General features: G+C 41.9%; 1 protein-coding gene across 4 annotated transcripts in view; it reads right to left on the bottom strand.

Moving 5' to 3' along the window:
* Positions 1-10,769, bottom strand: part of rttn (rotatin) — a 37,102-nt gene extending 26,333 nt beyond the window's left edge. For 3 of the 4 annotated variants that reach the window (XM_026179443.1, XM_026179445.1, XM_026179446.1), the window contains exons 1-16: positions 10,582-10,769; positions 10,122-10,309; positions 9,617-9,806; positions 9,354-9,434; positions 9,167-9,257; positions 8,813-8,927; positions 7,145-7,295; positions 6,691-6,859; positions 5,888-6,078; positions 5,527-5,642; positions 4,457-4,624; positions 4,160-4,372; positions 3,001-3,113; positions 2,784-2,910; positions 2,323-2,448; positions 278-394 (exon numbers count right to left, since the gene is read on the bottom strand). In XM_026179443.1, the coding sequence (XP_026035228.1) occupies positions 278-394; positions 2,323-2,448; positions 2,784-2,910; positions 3,001-3,113; positions 4,160-4,372; positions 4,457-4,624; positions 5,527-5,642; positions 5,888-6,078; positions 6,691-6,859; positions 7,145-7,295; positions 8,813-8,927; positions 9,167-9,257; positions 9,354-9,434; positions 9,617-9,806; positions 10,122-10,309; positions 10,582-10,612 (2,187 nt within the window). In that variant the 5' untranslated portion in view covers positions 10,613-10,769. The remainder of the gene's footprint in view (positions 1-277; positions 395-2,322; positions 2,449-2,783; positions 2,911-3,000; positions 3,114-4,159; positions 4,373-4,456; positions 4,625-5,526; positions 5,643-5,887; positions 6,079-6,690; positions 6,860-7,144; positions 7,296-8,812; positions 8,928-9,166; positions 9,258-9,353; positions 9,435-9,616; positions 9,807-10,121; positions 10,310-10,581) is intronic. The other variant, XM_026179444.1, reaches the window with a different exon arrangement.
* Between the last annotated feature and the right edge of the window lie 8,688 nt (positions 10,770-19,457).

Here is a 19,457-nt window from a genome sequence, read left to right as displayed (position 1 = left end):
AGTTTTTGTTTCTCTTCCCCCTCCACTCAAAAAGGAAACAATATAACAGAATATGTAAATGAGAAAATAACCAAATTTTTCTCACTGGCAGCTCAATGCACAGTCTTTGTGGTCCAAGAGTGCTAATATTGCACTTTTGATCATAGCTGTTCTCATTGTAGGCAACATACACCCATTCTTCCCTTCCATAAATATTGTTTAATAAGCTCCAATGAGATGTGCGCTTTATGAGCTCTGCAGTGCAAATACTACTGAGCCTCTGAAGAGATTACAACACCTGTAATATGGGCATGACCGGGTAAAGTGCCTCATTGAATCTGTCCCAGGCTGATGCTGTCATCATCAATCGTCCCTTGAGCAGGAATAGCAGGATATCCTTGGCAAGAGCATTCACCTATAGATCACAGGTAAAGTGCTGAGTTCACAAAGGCATTGCTGATAAAACATCTACTAACAAGTACTCCATGTGACAACTTTGAAATGTCTGAATAATTACACAGGTTTAGCATGTAATGTCCAAACCCCCTCCACAAACCCCTCTGCTTTTAATCTCATGATTACCTGTGAGTGACTGTACTCCATTATCAGAATGAGCTCTCTCAAAGGTCTAAAACTTGAAAGGTATAAGTAGCAGAGGTGGGACCAAGTCATTGTTTTGCAAGTCTCAAGTAAGTCTCAAGTCTTTATCCTCAAGTCTCAAGTCAAGTCTCAAGTAATGTCAGGCAAGTCAGAGTCGAGTCTCAAGTCACTGGTGTAAAAGTCCGAGTCAAGTCACAAGTCTGAAACTTTGAATTTCAAGTCCTTTCGAGTCTTTAAAAAAAAAAAACAACGAAATAATAATGTTGCAGTTATGCTAAATGTAAATATTAGACCATGTAATTTTAAATCTGTGTTTTTCTCAACACATGACAAAAGTGAACGTAGAAAATATACACAAATTGTGAAATTGCACCTCTTTAAAATGCAGCTCAATTAAACCTAGCTCCAAGAATAATTTTCACCGACAGTTCTGAGATAAGCTGCATGTTATTCTTGGATGCGGTTGTAGGACCAGCTTTAAAATCGCATGACAAAAATATCATACACATTAAAAAAAACTGTATCACCAACGTAGCCTGGACAACATTTGCTAGTTAGATGAAGTCAGCTATCTCATCGTAGCATATTTATATGCATATTTATAATCATACGGTTCTTGGAGTGAGTGCATACACTCATGAAGTTTAGTAACTTCAGGTCACTGCAACAAGCCCAGGTACAGTTTACCGACGGATGGGTGCAGGACCTTGAAATGCACCGTGTAGAACGAAAGACCATCGTACGTATCATAAGTTTACCAGTCTCACAAATTGTCGTCATAAATACACATTCATTAACCGTTTATTAATATAACCTTTGAGCTCAACGGTAATTAATTAGCAGTGGAAATAATTTCTGGTACCCATCACAGAAATGTAGCAGTGACAATAATATTGTATGCTGTAATCGTACTGGGCAATTAGTGATACAAAAAACCTGTTTTATCCTGTGAATAAAAGTATATGTTTTTGTCAATGTACCATAATAACAGAAGCGAAACGCAATATTGTGTCAGGACAATTCACTATTTATGCACAATAAATAAAGGAGCATAGCGCCACAATTTCTGTTCAGCGCCAGACTTGCTTGTAACCTATATCACCAATTATGTTATGAAAATGACGCATTAACTACAACAGCAGACTGACCTTCGTGTAAATGCTTGGAGCAGACTAACCTGTGAGCTGGAGTGTTCTGGGACGTTATATTTGGTCTTAGAATGGCTGCAATCCAGTCGCCTCTTTGTTACTTCGGAAACATGGCTCGAACAATTTCTCTTCAACGACGTAATCCGATAACAACCGATCTCTTTACCCGTCGGCTTCCCGTGGCTGTCATGCGACCGGCTATTGCAGTTAATAATACAACAGCTTCTTGACATTTTTGTGTTTCTTTTTATCGCTGTATAACTGATTTTAATTGAAAGCCTGCGTGCGCTAGTACCGCTTGCCACGAGTTCCCAGAATCCTTTGCGGTTCTACCCGTGAATGACGTCACATTTTCAATCTCTATATAATATGCATGTTAAATTTTATATTTGGGGTAAAATATCAAGTCTTTTCAAGTAAACCGGTTCAAGTCCAATTCAAGTCCCAAGTCATTGGTGTAAAAGTCCAAGTCAAGTCACAAGTCTTAGAACATTTTTTCAAGTCAAGTCTAAAGTCATAAAATTAATGACTCGAGTCTGACTCGAGTCCAAGTCATGTGACTCGAGTCCACACCTCTGATAAGTAGTACATTTACCTTTTGTGCCGAATCTTGGAGTCCAAAGGTGCTTATTTCATAGAGCACCCTGTGGTGGAGAAGGAAGATAACTCCAGCACATGCCCCTGGTTCCTGACGTGTCGCATTCTGGATGCCAAGGCAGTCCTAGGGGTATATGTAATCACACCAGAGCACATCATAAATTCTCACTATTCTCACTTGTGCTCGCATATAAGAGTTTCAATTCACTTTAAATGTAGAAACTCACTCTAGTCAGTAATTGACAAAATGAAAAGAAAGACTGATTTCAAATGTCAAGTGGGTTTTTTATAGTGGCCTGTCAAAGAGCTGTGACTCATCCATCTTCATCCCACTTATTTACATATGGGTGCCCCACTAAACAGGCTCACATTAAGGCTATATCACACTCATATATTTTAACCATGACCCTCCGCACTCATCCAAACAATGACTGTCTATATAAGATGGCTTGCTCTAACCTTGACCAGGTTTAAAGTGCATTCATATGTTTCTGTCTTGACGGGCAGTAAAGGATGGGCCAGCAGCTTGAGGAGGAGTTTCTGGCTCTCCGTTTGGAGGAGGGGACTGGGCTGTTCAAACTTCCACCTATAAGAAGATAATCAAATGGATTTTAACTAACTTCGTTAGCAAAAAAAAAAGTCATTACTATGACTGACTTCAGATCTGATGTCTTACAGATAAGAGCAAATGTGAACACATTCTTTGATGATAGGCAAGTGCTGGTGAAATGGAAGGCCATCTATGGCTTGGTCTGCCAGCTCCACTAACTCCAGCCAATTCTTCTCCCCCTTGAGAAAAAAAAATACAATGTTTAATTAACAGTCAAGTAGTGATGAGATACAGTCTGAAAAGACTTCACTATAGTCATATATAATCATATACTTTGTTCAGGGATAACATTATGACCACCTGCCTAACACTGTATTGGTCCCCATTTTGCTGCTAAAACGGCTCTGACCCATTGAGGCATGGACTCCGCTAGACCTCTGAAGGTGTGTTGTGGAATCTGGCACCAGGTCTGATCCACTTCCATGGATCAGATGTCTTTGTCTAGCACATCCCACAGAGGTTTGATTGGCATCTGCACAATTTTTAGGTCAAGTCAACACCTCGAACGTGTTGTTGTGTTTCTAAAACTATTCCCGAACCGTTTTTGTTTTGTAACAGGGCGCACCATCCTGCAGAAAGAGGCCTATGGGAATATGGGGTAACACCATTTTCACGAAAGGCTATACGTTGTCTGGACCTGAGGTAGGTGGTGCATTTAGAAGTAACTTCCACATGGTTGCCAGGACACGAGGTTTTCGTAGCAGTATACTGCCCAAACCATGACACTGCCTCCATCGGCTTGCCTTCTTCTCATAGTGTATTCTGGTGCCAGGTGTTCCCCAGGCACATCCTAAGATGCACCTGGCCAGCCATGTGACGGGAAAGAAAATGTGATTCATCAAACCAGCCAATCTTCTTGAATTGCTCCAGCCTTTGCTCCCCACGTGCATCAATGAGCCGTGGCCACCCATGACCTTGTCCCTGGTTCAGCACTATTCTTCGTTGGACGACTTTTGATAGACACTGACCACTGCAGACAGACATATATAGCTACAGTTTTGGAGATGCTCTGACGTGTTGCCTAGCCATCACAATTTGATCCTTACACTCAAATCCCTACGCTTGCCCATTTTTCCTGCTTCTAATACATCACCTTTGAGATAATCACGTTTACTCACGTCACCTGTCAGTTGTCATATTGTTATGCCTGATCAGTGTGTAGTGTATCCATATATATATACGTATAAAGGATGCCTAGTATTTGTATTTGATGTGGTGATTATACCTCCGCTTGTGCTTCCCTGAGAAAGATGCAAGTGGATTCCATCCAGAGGGCAGCTCGGGTCACCCTCCTGTAGATTTCATGGCTGTCCGAGTTCACCTGCTCCAAGTAGGCCACTGCTGTCTCTTGCATGCTGGGTAACAAACTTCCCAATGATGTGTCCAAGCATAAGTGGAAAAGAGCTGTTGCAGTGTTTTCTGGGAGATTGTCACTAGCCTGTGTGATGTTCATAGAATGATTAACTTTCAAATGGAAAACAGTAACTGAATCAAAGTGATTCTGTCACACAAGCACACACACCTTCTCGGGTGGGAGGATGGTCTGTAGGAGTTTAATGGTAAATATGGCAGCGCCTATGTAGGCTATTCTATGGTGAACCTGAGAATTGTTGGGAATATCCACTGAACAGCTGTGGTGATAGCTCAGTATATCCCCCAGTAGCTCCATGCAGGTTTGCAGCTTCTCTTTCTAAAATAAACACAAGCAAAAATGTAGACAAACACACACACTGCCACACAAACGCACCAATACGTGCACATGTACTCGCACTGTGTGAATGTTCACACACACTCAAGACACAGCTTCTGGCTGCGAGCCAAGAGAAAAATTGTTCGTTCCAGGGGTTAGGAATTGAATGTAATCAGATTTCAGGGTTATTTTGGGACGAGATACAGATCCACCCTATCTCTGTATGAATAAATTGGAACAATCTATTCTCAGCCACTTTGTTCTGGGTGTAAAAATTGTTCAATGGAAGATGAACACCAGCAGGGGGCAGTACATGCCCTCTGCATTGCTGAGGCGGGCATGAACAGTTTGGTCCATTCCCACAGGAAAAACCTAGAGGTTTGGCACACAAAAGCTGCTCTCCACATAAAGATGACAAAATAGTTCTCAGGCTGCAAGGCTCTGGGCATGTATTAAACAGCAGAGGGCCACAGGGGCCTGGACTTGACAAGTGTGTAAATCCCCCTGCAGAGGAACATACCCTTTAAAACAGCCATGCAAGATAACAAATGATTCTGCATGGTAAAAAAAAATACACCTCTTTAACACAATCTATTGTGCGGACTTTATGCATGTAATAAATGAAGACATTTACTAGCCCTGCAATTCTGTGCTGGGATAAACCCAAGGGTACAGATGGGAAGTTTGCATGTATGCAAGAAGTTCTTTATAACCAGCAGAAAGCCTCTGTAACCTTTATATAACACATAACGCTCAATCACGTGCCCGCAGTTCTCCTTGACAGTCGAGTACCGTATGCCTGTGTGTCTGTGGCAAATTGTCTGGTGGCCAAGTCAGTTCCCCTTTTCACTGAAGTGTCTATTCATCTACATAAGAGGCTGTCATGAGTTGTGTTGACTTGCCAGCTCCATCCCCGCCAGGCTGCGATCGTCCCAGACCAGCTCACAAACGCTGTCCCCAAGCAGGAGGACAGCGTCACACAGCAGCTCCAGAACGCGATGGAAAGCATGCAAACCTTCTGAGAAACAGCAGAGTGAGAGAGAAAACAAAGCAAGAGCGGAAGAAATGTTTTGACGTGATCAAATAACAATGGAGAGAATCCAGTCAATGTAGAGAAACAGGTGAGGGAATCTTAAGTTCAAAAAATTAAAACAAACAAACAATTGAGACTGAGATTATTGATTAATGGCTTAAAAAATAGTTTTACCACTCATATTTGACCAAATAAGATCATTTGAAAAAGACAAGCATACTGACACTTACCTGTCTTAAGCAGTGGTATGGCACACTCCATAGAGGCAACAGTAAACTGAGCCAAAGTGAGCTGCCGTAACTGCAACTCCAACACATCTTCTACACCCAGATCAGGAAGCTCCACATGGGCCACATCTGCAGGTGAATGGGCCATCTGTCTGGGGGCCTGGACTGCTCCTCCACTTCTGTGTGAGCTGCCACTGGATGAATTGCACACAGACGAAAAGACAACTGTAAATTTGTGATCTGTTCTTGGACCATTCAAATGCAAGGAGTGACGTATCCGCTGTATAGGGATGGAACATAAAAATGAATATGCCATCACATGAATCAAACCTGATTTTTAAACACTACAGACCGGCCGCTAGAGGGCTCCTAGTGTTTTCATATTTAGAAGAACATCCTTCACAGTCTTTCTTTTCTTTCACACTGCTTTATCGTCTTGTGTGGGCTGCTGGCGTCACTAGTGATTTTGTCATTATCAAAGCCGCAGAAAACCCTACTGTGCACAAATTCTCAAAGAAATGTAAGACTCACTTCTTAAGCCTAATGAAAAGAATCGAAAATGTTGAATCACGTCAAGAATATCATTTCTACAAGCAAAGTAGAATGACTAACGTAATACCACGCACGCCTCAGAAGTGTGACAAAAAGCTAAAGGGAGTCTCTACTCTAGGAGCCAATATGATTACTAACATCTATGCAAACAATACCTTAAACAAGAAAAGATACACAAAAAGAGACACATTTTTATTGTGTTTTTTTTAAGTATATATTTCAAACATACAGTCATGTCGATTTCATACGCGTACCTATTAGAAGCTGCGTCTCCATCTTGACCATCTCCTCTGGCTCTCTGGCTTGTGCGTCCCACTAAAGAAGGCCGGGGAGAGCACTCGGACCCAGGAGAGGAGGCCCCCGAACGCTGGGTCCCCAGAACCTCCTGGGTGTAGGAGAAGGACGAGTTCTGAGAAACTGGATCTACGCACCCACAAATAAATAAAACAAATAAGTTAAATGCTTTGATATTTGTTAGACATTGATTTGTGAATATAAAAATTAGGAATTCACGTTGTGGAAGCAATATGTTCTAGATCAGTTTTAGACTTGAGTTACAAGAAAAATACAGCTGATTAACAGAGGTGATAGATACCAGGTAGTGATTTACTTATATAAGCATGCAAAAATAGCTGAAAAATCACCACATAGATGACAGTGGAAGATACTGATATCATTATTTAAAAACAAGTAAAAAGGGCACGCTACCTTGTTTTGCAGAGTAGAAGCTTGGGTCTTGATGAAAGCGCAGCCGCCTTCTTAATCCCACACAAAGCTGCCGGAGACAGGAAAGAGCCGACAAGTAGATGTAGCCTGACTCCTCTTTACCTGGACCCAGCCTCAATAGGGACAGAAGGCTCTGCAAATGGAACGGGACATTAACGGCATAACAGATTACATTACTGCTAAGGTGTTCAGTGGATGAACACCTTGTAATATCCAATAAAGGTTTATTGCAAATGTGTAAAAACTGCATATTAGTCAATTTACAAAGCTACGCCGAGACAAACACACTGTATACCAGACTTAAAGTCAAGACTGACAGAAAAGCCGTAATAAAGTTCACTGGATAAAAAGGGCAAATGGAATTGAATTATTGAAGCAGCAATTTGTTCAGAGTTCAGATTCCCTGCCCTCTGAAGCTAATGATGTCATGTATCTAAATTCAAGCCTTTTAATTTTGCTTAATGGCTGCAGTAGCTCGAAAGAGGACCAAGTAAAGCCACAAGAAGTACTTTTCTGTAATCGTTTCTTTTTTGGTGATGACACTGCTGGGTGACAGTATGTTAATGCTACCGTGAGACTGATGTAATTTAATGCACCACTTTATTAGCAAAATAGTAATGTTCACTGTGGCTCATCAGGGCAAAATGATGTCTCCCCCAAAACTCTTTTTATGCCAGTGAAACAAAAGAGCTCACAGAACTGATGTGCTTTGTTACCAAGATGACAGTGGGGAGATACATCACACGGTGTTGCTCGCTTTAAAAGAAATGGAGACGGAGTATGTATAGCTGTACAAAGTGGAAACTCATTGCAGACTTGAGTATTACGACCCCATGGATCAGCTGCCAGCAGAAGCCAGCAAGGGCCATCGAGGGCGACAACTGTTCAAAGGCTGTGCCTGACAGCGTCCTGTTATACAGAAACTCTGCTGCTCAAGGAGGCCTTTGAGGGAAGAAGCAAAATGTTCTACCAAGGACTTTCACACCTTGCAAGAGGTACATCATGACAAAACTACATCCTAGCAGCAATCTAGTACCTGCTCAACCAAAGTAAGCCTTCGGGAGCCTCACAGCCTCCTACAAGATCAGGGACGCAGAATTATAAATGGATGCTTTGTTCAAGGACACCATTTGACAGGTTATTATTTTGACAGTGGTTGGAGTGACCATCCTATAAATCCGCTATGAGCTGGTCACGCTAGCCACTCAAAACAGCGCACTGCATCTAATCGATGTGAATACCATTTGGCTAGAAAATAAAACCAGACTCTGATTTTTTGATTGGCATCTTCAACTTCATTTCTTAGGAAACCGACAGTGAATAAAGCATTTTCAAACCAAGCGAGAGCAGCGTTTGTATTCAGTACAGAGATCGTTTCTGAACATAAGCACTACACATGATGGTTGCTAAAAATCATAGAGTCTATAAAATAAAAACAGTGAGAGCTCTTCTAATGCCCTGATAATTAAATAATGGAAATTGCAATCACTACAGCATTGTCTCTTTCTGGTCGAGTGTGAACATTCTCTTTGTTAAAAAAAAATAAAAAACAAAACAAACAAACAAAAAAACTACAAACCCCCCAGCATAAATGTAGAGACAATAGACATGTGTACACAATAACAGTGAAAAAACACCCAGATTCAATACCTTTACAATGCCCGGCCTTTGCAGAAAGATCTCAGCAGGAAAGTCTTGCATAATGACATCACACAGAAGTTCACAAGTCGTTCGCACTAGGTTGGGATTGCTGCTCCCCAAGGAACTGTTTCAAAAGAACCACAACAGAGTTATTTTTAGTCTCACACGCTTGTGGAGTTGATTAATACAAAGAATTTCAGCAGTAAAGAACAACACAAATACTATGCAATGTATAGAACTGGGCATCAAATAAAAACAGGTTTGAATTCAGAAATGGTTGAAAAACAAAGCTAATTATAATACAATTAAACTGGGTGAAAAGTGTAATATGCTACTACTTAAAGACATGCATTTGTCTCTTACTTCTCATTGGAAGAAAGTATGTGCCTGTCTGTGTTTGTCAAAGTCAGCCATGGAAACACAGAAAACTTCAGACATCTCACAGATTCGTGCTCTATATAACACAGAGGGATAAAGCATGAGTCCTTTAAGGAAACAAAAATATCATGCATAAAACATTAGAGAAAGATTTTTTTCAAGCAAAAGGTACCTGCTATCTTGTGAGGCGGTATATCCATATTATTTGGCATGCTCTTGTGGAAATAACCCATTTTAGGCAAATCCTCTTGAGCTGAAACAACAGAGACACGAGACTTGTAGCTGGGATAATATCTCCGTACAAGAAAGTTTAAAGCAGTTTGGTAATATAGACCATTTCAACCAAACTGCCTCTAATATCATATTGTGAAAATTTAGTATTTTATGAATGACAGATGCTAAAGTTAAACAAATAATTGGCCTAACATTGAACACCTTTTGAAGATGTACTACGTGGTCCATGTGAATAGACAACTACGCGACTGGGGAGGAGTTCTGGTAGGTGGAACAGCTGGTCCAGGGTTCCATCAATGACAGCTCGCAGGCTGGGCTCCACGTTAGGAGACAGTTGGGTGAGAAAGTCCACCGCCCCAACGTCTCGCAGCATCTGGGCTGCACTTGGATGCTCCAAGACACAATAGTGCATAATCAGAAAACTGGAAATTATATGTCTTGGTTTGATATTGTGTAAATTTTATACAGGTGACATAAGGTTTTGGAATCATGCGGTGAAAATCAGAACAAAAGTAAATCCTTCATTAATTATGCATTTTAAGCCTGGTTAGCTTTTGGAAAAAGAAAAAAATACTGAAGCTAAGGCCAAAATTACATTTAAAGTTCACGAGTGTAATTTGCCATCTGGCAGACTGCTCTTCTCTACCTACAATTCTTGATTTATTCACCTTGCGTTGCATCTATTATCAGTATACTTCTTATCTACCTTTGATAAGGTTAAAAGCAATTCAAGGGCCTCTTCCTTCATTGGCACCTCGGGGAAATTGAACCACTCCAGAAGATACACAAACAGCATCTTCTCCTGGACAATATCATGGACGGAAATCAGGGAAAGATCCAGCTTGCATAAGATGCTCTTCAATGCTCGCGCTCTTATCTCCACCAGAGAGTGACCTGAAAGTTATGAGAAATCAAAAATATTAAACAGGGGAAAAATTGGAGCAGAGTTAGCAAAGGCAGCTAAGGTTCCCTGACTCGGGGTTCCTTTACAAAGTTAAACAGTTTCATGATAATTTAAGTGCTGTTATTCCAAACAATGACAGCCACATATAAAAGTTGAGAGGGAGCTGCTATTGTTAGCGGCTAACGGGTTTTGTCATCATTAGTTAAAGTAAGCTATAGTCAGCTTCTTGCGCGGTATTTTCCTAGCTAACAGTTCAACGCACCCATTTTCCTTATAATGGAAGATAAATCCATGCTCGGTGTCAAGTTATGATAAGTTCTCCTGTGTTAAAGTTAAGTAAAAGCTTCGACCGAGGTCTGTACATCTGCTGAGCTGTTGTTCGCCAGCGTCATGTCAACAACGTCTGTTTTCAACTACCGCGCCAGCGTCACTCCACTTCCTGTGCAGGTCAGGACCGGGTGCGTTTACTTGAAGCAACGGTGTAGGAAAACTGATACACTGCAGAATTAAAGCTCTATTTTATTTTACATTAACACAAGTTACCTTGGAGGAAATATTTCAACTAACTTAAAGTAAAATATTCGTATATCACATAATCATAATATAACATAATAACATTTTCATTCATTTAAAATAAATACGCCACTAAAGGGTCAAAAGAATCCCGAGGGACCATAAATTATCAGCAGCTGCAAAAAAATAAATAAACACCTTAAAAAGTAATAAGAATAAATCGACCTGAGACAAACAGTGTGTCTTTTAACTGTATAGAAAGTAGACTTACATTCAGACAGTGACAAAAAAGTTAAAGTTTATTTATAATGAAAAGGGTAAGATTAATGTATTGAAGCAAGGGTTTGTTGAAAGTTGATATTCCCTGGCCTTTGAAGATAGTGGCATCATGTTTCTAACAAGCCCCAGTGGTCATACGTGGCAGGGATCCATCTATTTTTCTTTATAGTAGTGAAACTTGCGGTGTTATAGTTATAGTCAGAATTTTACATACATTCATCATGGCCATGAATGTCAAAATAATGTTGGTCTTTTAATGATTTCTGTGAACTGTTCTTTTTCCAGGGTGAAATTATTCCACAGCATACATATTTGATAGCTTTAAACAACAAGAATTGAGTGGACAAGTTTGAATTTATTTTGAATTTTTTCTCATTCAAACTGGGTCAGTAGTAGACATACAGGCTCAAATATATACACAATAAATACATTCACTTAAACCTTTTAATAAGTTGTAATAAGTTGTGCTAACTTCTCATTAGTGATCAAGCATGACTGAAATTTGCAGTTGCATACACAGACAGGACAAATGTCTTCTAGAGAAGTGTTTTATGCTTAGATGAGAGAAAGATTGAGCCACAGTAGCAAGAGGCTTTCAAACTTACAAGCACTGTACCAAATGTCAAACTCGGTGGTGTTAGCATCATGCTCTCGGCTCTGGTACATTGCACAAAATGAATAAAATAATGAAGGACGGGCACTGTCTCTAAATTCTTCAACTTCACATCAGTTCAGCAGCTAGATGGTTGAAACCTGGATATTGTTGGGTGTTCCAACAGGACAATGATCCCAAACACACTTCAGAACTGGTTTTGGAATGGATAAAGCCGGCTAAAATTAAGCTTTTGGAGTGGACTTTCCAAAACCCCAATCTCAACCTCCTATTGAAAATTTGTGGAATATGCTTAAAAGGGTACCAGGAAATCAACTAATATAAATGAACTTTACCAATTCTACTAACAAGAGCAGTCGAATATAAAACCAGAATTAGACCAGAAGTTGGTTAAAAGCTATCAAAAGCATCTGGTCGAGGTGCAACTTGTTAAGGGACATTTAGCAAAATATCAGATGGGATGTATGTATATATTTGAGCCTGTATGTATATTTTGATCAGTGTGGATTAGAGAAAATCATAAATAAATTCAAACTAAAAGCTGAAACCTGCCATGAAATTCAAGCCTATGGCAAGTTGAGATACATTTCTAACCACAACTGTATTTTGCCCTCCCCTCTAATCTTACCAACACTGATAACAAAAGTCCTGAAACCATTTTAGTAGAGGGACCTGAGACCTGCTTAGGAGATGCATGCACTGTAAATCACAGGCGATCAACAAATGTCTGTCTCTTGTCGGCATCTTGTTTGTCATGACCCATGTGATGTGCAGTTTGGTTACAGACCACTCTCATTTGATGTTTTGAAAGTTTCCACAAACACCCTGAAGCAATTTCTCTTTCTAGCACCTGCAGTGTTTCAAGGCATCTCTCAAAAACTCTGAAAGGCTGTTGCATTGCTGACATACTGAATAAATTAAATCTTAACAGCATCTATGTTATCCTGTCATTAAACACAGATGCTCTCAAAAATCAAAGTTGATGTGATTCACCTCTTAACACGACTACAGGTGTAAATTATTTTCATATTCCAGCTGTAGAAGCTCTCACACTCGAGATGGGACGTGGATGTGATCCGCAGACAGGGTGATAATTAACAGACTTCGCAAATGATAATTTGATATCCTAATAATATAATCACACAGCTTTTGCAAATTCCAGGAGGATTTAAACCCATAATTAATTTAGCCAGATACTATAGGGCATGTTTTACTATCATATTAATGCATTAAACATTAAAATGGATATAAAGTCTAATCCAAGACTCTTTTTAAAAATTTCATCACATATAGATTCTTCTCAGCTTGCTTCAAATGTATATACAACATTTTATTCCATCACAGTCTTTGCCAACATCAAATACAGCTTTATTGCTCCAGAGAGCCACGTATGAAACATACAACAAGGTAAGCCAGATATTCTAATCTAAGGTGATGTTTCATAGCTGTACTATTAAATGCAAAATCCTACTTTTATACATCTATTCAATTTTGAATGCATTTGTTGTTGTTGAGAACCTTTGCATCTTGACCAGAATTGAAAACAATGCTTTGTGGGTTGGAACAGAGCTTGTCTGCACAACATGAGTCATATTGATGGGCTTGCCAGAGGGTCCATTGACCTGTGGAGGTTAAAAAATTTATTCCAGTTCTCTCAGCCTCTGATATAGTACACAGGACAGAGTTTTTATGAATGTTTCTGACATTCTACAGATGTACAATGAGAATACAAAGTGAGAATTCTGACATCCGAGCAGCTGAGGAGGTCTTCTTTTACCTGGAAGAAAAATACATTGCCCTAGGTCAGACTAGGAGTTTTCAGTAGCTGTTGAGTATTCACCAAAGAGTACATCACTTCATTGTTTGACAACCACGCTGTGTCTTGGATCACTTGTTAACACCAGCTCCAGACAGGAAAGAAAACAGAAAAACAGAATAATTGAAAACATGGGGTAAGGTGAAAACATGGTGTTATTCATTATCCCGTTTGTTTGTCATGAACTCTGTTTTTCCCTCTGATATTTACACAAAATCTCCCTATTTGGTGTTTTGTACTCCCATCTTTTAATTTATATTTAACACTCATCCTGATGACATATTTAACCCTCCTGATATTTCAACCATAAGAAATAATCATAATAGCAAAATAATAATTATAGGAAAATTAATTTCTTCTCAGAGCATTATTAGTTAAGTAATAAATGTCATCTAAAGAAGAAAAGGCAGGTTATTGTTAGTATTATTGCACAGTTGCAAATCTGTACTTTTCTTTAGTGCAAATTGGTGCTTTTATCCAGAGCACAATCCACATTAATACTTAAAAGTTTATTTACCATCCTTTCGCTCTGGTATCCCTGAAATTTCAGTCATTTTAAGTAAACATTATTTGTGCTGGATTTATATGATGAAACCTACTGGGCTTGTAAATCAATGAAATGGGCACACAATAAACACAAGCAGCCCAGTGATGTCATCTCTGTCTGTGTCTGGCCTGGGGCCTCCTCTTGGTAGTTTATGGCTAATATACCTAACGTAGGAGGTGTCCAGGAAGCACCCTGGTCAGATGCTTGTACCACCTCAGGTGCTCTTCCTCACCCTTGAGAAGGAGTAGCAGTTCTACTCAGAGCCCCTCCTGATTGGCCAAGCTCCTCACCATATCTCTACAGGTAAGCCCAGACACCCTTTGGAGGAAACTCATTTCCGTTGCTGGTATCCACCTTCTTATTCTTTCAATCACTACCACAGCTCGTGACCAGAGTGTAGACTGATTTGTAAATCGACAGCTTCACTTTCTCACTCAGCTCTCTTTTTACCACAACATACCAGTATAGTGTCTGCATCACTACTGATACAAAACCAATCTGTCTGTCCATCACTTGTGAACAAGACCCTGAGATACTTGAACTTCTCTACTTGGGTCAGCAACTCATCCCTGACCCAGAGTGGGTAAGGCCCCATTTTCCAGCTGAGAACCACAGCTTCAGAATTAGTCTGAAGCTATGGTTCTAATTCTCATCCCAGATGCTTCTCACTCAGCTGCAAGCCACCCCAGTGTGAGATGGAAGTCACTCCCTGATAAAGCCAAGAGAATCACAGTCATCTTCAAAAAAGCAGAGATGAGATCCAGAATCCAACACCATCCATCCTCCTAGAATTTCTGTCCATAAAAGGCATGAGCAGAATCTTTGACAGAGGGCAGCCCAATCAGACAGCAGTACCCACCAGGAATGAGTCAGAAACTTTCCTGGAAATGCAAACCAAGATTTCACTACATTTGTATAGCAACCAGAAAAAAATTAGCACCAACTAAAGCTGTAAACACACACTACAGGCAGTTATAGCACACAATCTGTCTCATTCTAAGCTCAGGGCTTGCCTTTCTACCTTCCTATCTTTGTTTTGAGACCAAAGGTAATACCTTTTTCAAGCAGATTTTCCATATTGCCAGACAGTCATGTCAGCAGGTGTAGTTTCGGATTAAGGCTTGAAACGCAGCAGTATCAAGTCTCCTTTTCATGTGTGCATGACCAGGGAACACCCCATCTGTTTCGAGTAATGAGCCATTTCAAAACCAGTTGTAATGTCTGTTTGGGATCACTGTCCTATTGGATCACCCGACTGTGCCCACGTTTCAACTGTCTAGCTGTTTACTTGAGATAAGATAAGATAAGATAAGATAAGATAAGATAACCTTTATTAGTCCCACACGTGGGAAATTTGTTTTGTCACAGCAGGAAGTGGACAGTGCAAAAGTTATGACGCAAAAATTAGAATACAATAAGAATAAATACAGTACACAGCTGTACAGAATAGAATAAAATAATATACTATATACAGTAGAATAAAATAGAATAAAAATATACAATAAGATAAAAATAGAATACGAATGCTATATACAACTGAGTAAAAATACAACGATGCCAGAAAAGATTATTGCACTTAGTGTTATTGCACATGTGTGGATGTGTGTGTTTGTTCAGTTAAAGTCTTTGTTGTGGAGTCTGACAGCAGTGGGGAGGAAAGACCTGCGAAATCTCTCCGTCCCACACCGTGGGTGCCGCAGTCTCCTACTGAAGGAGCTGCTCAGTGCTGTCACAGTCTGCTGCATGGGGTGGGAGACGTTGTCCAACAGGGATGACAGCTTAGCCGCTATTCTCCTGTCACTCACCACCTCCACTGGGTCCAGAGGGCATCCTAGAACAGAGCTGGCCCTTCGGATCACCCTGTTCAGTCTCTTCCTGTCCCCAGCAGAGATGCTGCCGCCCCAGCAGACCACACCATAAAAGATAGCAGAAGCCACCACAGAGTCATAGAAGGTCTTCAGGAGTGGGCCCTCCACCCCAAACGACCTGAGTCTCCGCAGCAGGTACAGCCTGCTCTGCCCTTTCCTGTAGAGGGCGTCTGAGTTATGAGTCCAGTCCAGTCTGTTGTTCAGATGAACACCAAGGTACCTGTAGCTGTCCACAGCCTCAATGTCCATACCCTGGATGTTCAGTGGTTGCAGTGGAGAATGCTTGTGCCTGCGGAAGTCTACCACCAGCTCCTTGGTTTTACTGGCGTTGATCTGGAGGTAGTTCAGCTGGCACCAGTCCACAAAGTCTTGAGTCAGTCCTCTGTACTCCTTGTCGTCCCCATCAGTGATGAGGCCGACTATTGCAGAGTCATCAGAGAACTTCTGCAGGAAGCACTGGGTGGAATTGTGGGAGAAGTCTGCAGTGTAGATGGTGAAGAGGAACGGAGCCAGAACCGTTCCCTGTGGGGCCCCCGTACTGCAGACGACCCTGTCCGACACACAGCCCTGAGTCCTCACATACTGTGGTCGGTCGGTGAGGTAGTCCAAAATCCAGGTAGTGAGGTGATGGTCCACTCCAGAGTTCTCCAGCTTGTCCTTCAGAACCGAGGGAAGAATAGTGTTGAAGGCACTGGAGAAATCAAAGAACATGATTCTCACAGTGCTTCCAGCGGTCTCCAGGTGAGCGAGGGAACGATGTAGGAGGTGAATGACGGCATCATCCGCGCCAATGCCAGGCTGGTAGGCAAACTGAAGTGGGTCCAGTGATGAGCTTGTTAGGCGCCGAAGCTGAGCCAGGACCAACCGCTCCAGGGTCTTCATCAGGTGGGATGTCAGAGCCACCGGCCTGTAGCTGTTGAGGTCCTTGGGGCGTGAAGTCTTTGGCACTGGTACAACACAGGAGGTTTTCCAGAGCTGTGGGACTCTTCCCAACCTCAGGCTCAGGTTGAAGAGGTGCTCCATCACCCCACACAGTTGGTCCGCGCAGGACCTGACGACCCTCGAGCTGATGCCATCTGGGCCCGCTGCCTTCTTGCCATTAATCCTCCTCAGTTCCCTCCTAACCTGGGTGGTTGAGAGAGACAGGCTGGAGCCTTGTGTTGAGTGTGTATTGGATGCTGTTGTTGGGGGTGGGGAGGAGTGAGCAGGGTGAATAGAGGAGGTGTGAAGTGTCTGAGGTGTCAGAGGTGGAACAGCAGCAGTGGGGGTGGGTGAGTCTGCAGCCGATGTTGTAGACTGTCTCATGGTTGAATCAAATCTGTTGAAGAAATGATTCAGTTCATTTGCCCACCTCACATCCCTCCCAGGCAGAGAGTTCTGCTGTTTGTGGCCTGAGATGGTTCTGAGGCCTCTCCAGACTTCACCAACGTTGTTTTGCTGAAGCTGGTTCTCCATCTTCTGCCTGTAGAAGATGAAGTTGTAGAATTTGGAAGTACCTGTAGCGAGTGGCGAACACTAAAGCGGTCGCGCCAGAATGTCACGCTAAAAAGAAAGATTCTTTAAAATACAAGGGGGAGCAAGCGAGTCAGATACCACGGGCACAGAGAGGAAGCAGGTCTGATCAGAAACAGTTTATTACTAGGCCAGGGAGCACAAATAAAACACCCTTAAAATGTACGTAATAAAATGTTTGCTCTCTACTAAAAACAATTCTAAAACCCGTAAAACTACCATTTTCTACATTCACTAAACCCCCCCCCCCTGCTATAATTAGGCCACATGTTCATTATGGGTCCATCCGCAGGCCAGGAATTCCTCCTTTAGAGCAGAGTCCACGCCAGCCCCGTCTTCGGCAGACAAGAAAGAGCCACCCATCTTCTTGTCCTTCCGCTGGCCCATCACTTCCCAGCCCGGCTTGCATTCTGCACCCAGTCCATGATGCGACCACCGCCACAGCTCCCCTTGCGTTGGTGTCCTGTAACATAACAAATAGGGGCCAGAACAATGGTCCCAGAAGAGGCCCTGGCTCATGGCCATGGTGACCCTCCCCCAATCCAACTGCACCCAGTAAACAACAGTAGAGACCCTACTCACAAATGCAGGCAGAGGTAAACCTCTGCCCTGCTGCCAATCACACGCGTTGTCTCTTACTGTTGCCGCTCCATGAGGTCAGGACTTGGTCGCCGCATTAACCTTCCAGTCTGGGGCCTCTCTCCTTCAGTGCTCAGCTAGCCTGTATTTAAAAGGTCTTTACACAGCTGATAGGCCACCTCTGGACACACCCCTGCCTCAGCAGGTGGTCCCTATCAGCTAATTTGTCCCATGTGCAGCCAGTCCACAGTGGATAAAAACCATGTCACATAAAACACTAAAAACCATGCAATAGAAACAGAATAAAACCATGCAAACAAAACAACACTCATAAATAAACACTAAAAATCAGAATAAAAACAATATACAAGATAAATACAAATTTCCACTGTGTGACATCCCCCCATATTTTACCTATGACAGTCCCTGTCACAACATTCAGGTGTTCTGTCCAGGAGGGTGGCTGGCTAACATTTGAACCTGCTGGATACTGTGGCTTTGCTATTACATTCTGTACACATAACACATCAGCAATAATCTGCTACCAATCAATCAGTTCTTTCGAATGCATCCTAGAAACGTTACAGCATAGGTGAGTTATACAGTCCAATTGCCACAACCAGGTAATCTGCATTTCTTCAATTTCGTGACCACATAGCATAGCTAACGTATGGGATTATCAGACTATTTGCTCCTCTCAGCTGGGCACTGCTGGGATCCTTCCAGGCATAACCTGGTCTTCGTGCTTCTCCTAAGCACTACTGCATAGCAGCAACCCACGATCCCACAGCCAGCAACTCTTGAAGCTCAACTCCTCTGATATCCCTTGTGGTTGAACACTACTCATGACTCCTCACGTGGCAATAAAAAGTCTTTCCTGTACACCCTTTGCTCACAACCCTCAGCGAGGGTAGCTGATTTAAATACTTGGCTTTGCATTCTATCATCTATATCTGTAGCCCAGGTACTGAACACTGCTCCCCAAACTTGTATTCTGTCGACAACGCCAAAATTATGTAGCCGCTAAACTGGTGAACCTAAATCTTCACCACCACCTCTTTATACATACAAGCGAAAAAGGGGAGTGGGTGGGTCAGCGCTCAGGGCACAGAAACTAAGCTGGCTTCAAACACCATTTATTTCCATAATAAAAAAAACACAGCCAGAGTCACAAATACAAGCTAAAATCCCCGTATACAATAAAAATAGTGTTGCAACCCGCTAAAAACCCTGCCGGCAGAAATAACTATACACTATTAAAACAAGGCTAAAACATGTTTTCCATATACTAAAATTACTCTCCCATAGTCCCATAATCCCACAGTCCAGCCACACATGGGCGAATGGTCCTTATATGAAAGAGACAGGAGAGGAACTTCTCTTCCAGTATGGTAAAACTCGTCAGCAACAG

Source organism: Astatotilapia calliptera, chromosome 9 (assembly GCF_900246225.1).
Source record: "Astatotilapia calliptera chromosome 9, fAstCal1.2, whole genome shotgun sequence".
Lineage (NCBI taxonomy): Eukaryota > Metazoa > Chordata > Actinopteri > Cichliformes > Cichlidae > Astatotilapia > Astatotilapia calliptera.
Note: the sequence above shows the minus strand (reverse complement) of the source record. Positions and strands in the feature narration are given on the sequence as shown.